Source organism: Carya illinoinensis, chromosome 6, assembly GCF_018687715.1.
Source record: "Carya illinoinensis cultivar Pawnee chromosome 6, C.illinoinensisPawnee_v1, whole genome shotgun sequence".
NCBI lineage: Eukaryota > Viridiplantae > Streptophyta > Magnoliopsida > Fagales > Juglandaceae > Carya > Carya illinoinensis.
In genome coordinates this window covers 10,307,814-10,309,731 of record NC_056757.1, presented here as the reverse complement: position 1 = coordinate 10,309,731, position 1,918 = coordinate 10,307,814, and the positions used below count along the sequence as shown (strand labels likewise).

The following is a 1,918-nucleotide window of genomic DNA, read 5'->3' as shown; positions in this document are numbered from 1 at the left end:
AAAAATATATGAATAGGCATATTTAGTAGATATATTTGATAATCATACTATCATTTTATTTTTTTAATTAAAAAGTAACTATCTTAGTTTGAATCCAATACAAAAGATTTAAATCATTCAAAATTAATTATTACAAAGCATAATTCATTATTATAAAGAGAAGTGCTACAATCATTAAGAAATTTTACAAAATAGACTAATAAACTGATACGATTTTGTATGATATGTTAAATCTATTTTATAATAAAAAAAATTTACAATCTAACATACCACTTCAAATCATATCAGTTTATAGATTTATTTTATTGAATGGTTTTAGCCATGGATGTAGAACAATAATCTTAATCACACCTATAGTATTGGCTATATATAGTTGAAATCCAGCAACACTAGATCTTGAATGCGTTCTATCGACTCATGCTTCCTTCCACCTCCGCCGGAGCCATCGCGGCCACTGCACGATTACGTTGCTCCACATTTCCATGCCATCCTATCCAATTTGATTTAAAATCATATTAAATTTTTCGTTAATAATAACTGAGAAAAGAAGGAAAAAACTGTCACTCATAATTTTGATAAATGTTTGGAAAAGTACTGCAAAATCCATTTTCTAAAAGTGTTTCCCTGAGACTACTGATACAATGAGAGAGAGAGAGAGAGAGAGAGAGAGAGAGAGAGAGAGAGAGAGAGAGAGAGAGAGAGAGAGAGAGGTATACCGATAGTCATGTCAAAACCGCGGGTTTTGAGCTCACGATGCTCTTGGCAGAGGGCACAACACTCGCAGAAGCAATGAACCAAGCAATCACAGCAAGGGGTCTGCCGCAGCAAGTACTGCTGCCTCATTTTTGCGCGGTAGAAGCAGGAGTAAAAGCATGGACACCCTATCACACAGCATACCAGTGCGTACAACGCCCCACTAGCTCCACATGCTGCAACGTCGTACACGTTTCAAACAATCACACCCATTTTCAATATCAATTGGACATGTATTTAATTCCTTTGATTTTATATATACTCACATGTTGATCCTTTATCCACAATCTCTGCAACCTGACCAAAGGTAATGCAGGGGCAAAAGCACGTCACCAAACCTGTGGTAAAACACCCAGCAGTAACAGGGATTATTTGACCTTTTCAATTACTCTCCAAACTATAATTCTCAGACAAACATATATGTACACCTGCAACACCTTAAAAGCATGTACCAAGTTATATACATACAAGTTTTGAGGTCGGAGAAGCATCCAAAGAGGCCGGAGGACCAGGGGAGCCGAGTTTTAGACTGAATCTGAAACGCAGCTGGCTTGGAAGACTCATAATACAGGCTTCCGTCGGAGCTGACAGGAACGCCGGAGGCGGTGTCCTTGGAGTATGAAGGCGGCGGGTCGGAGTACTTCTCATAACCATCTGGGACTGTTGAATACATGATGAGTGAACAAGATATTACAGATCTTGGGATTGAGAAATTTTGGGTAGCACAGCAACCGTGGATCGGTTTTCTGAGGACGATAAACGATTAATCATTGAGGTTTGGAATGGGAGGTCACGCTTTACGAGTCCACCGGGCTAACAAGTCAAGTCAAGCTGGCTTGATCAAGTCAACCTGCCGTATGTCTTACTTTTTCCACGTGCCCGTTCTTGATTTAAGATAGACTAGACTAAAGTGAAAGCATCAGTTTCCGGTCTTTTTCGTTCCATGCACACGACAGTTAACTATAGATATTGAAAAAATTATGTATTAATGTGTATTAATTTAATATAATTAATTAAAAATTAAATTTTATCAAAAATAATATTAATTTAAATTTTAGATATAAAAAAATTAATATTACAAATTAATACGTAATTTTATTTATATATAATAATATTCATCGATATTTCACCATGCACGAGCGAGTACTTGGATTTACATCAAGAG

At 36.5% G+C, this 1,918-nt stretch overlaps 1 protein-coding gene across 1 annotated transcript; it reads right to left on the bottom strand.

Annotated features, from left to right (window-relative positions):
* Positions 1 to 273: 273 nt before the first annotated feature.
* LOC122313751 (protein PLANT CADMIUM RESISTANCE 7-like) lies at positions 274 to 1,552 on the bottom strand. Its single transcript, XM_043128963.1, has 4 exons — positions 1,222 to 1,552; positions 1,020 to 1,091; positions 717 to 929; positions 274 to 490 (listed from the first exon to the last, which is right to left on the bottom strand). Exons 1-4 carry the CDS (start codon positions 1,424 to 1,426, stop codon positions 408 to 410), a joined length of 573 nt encoding a protein of 190 aa, XP_042984897.1. The 5' UTR covers positions 1,427 to 1,552; the 3' UTR covers positions 274 to 407.
* Positions 1,553 to 1,918: the final 366 nt, after the last annotated feature.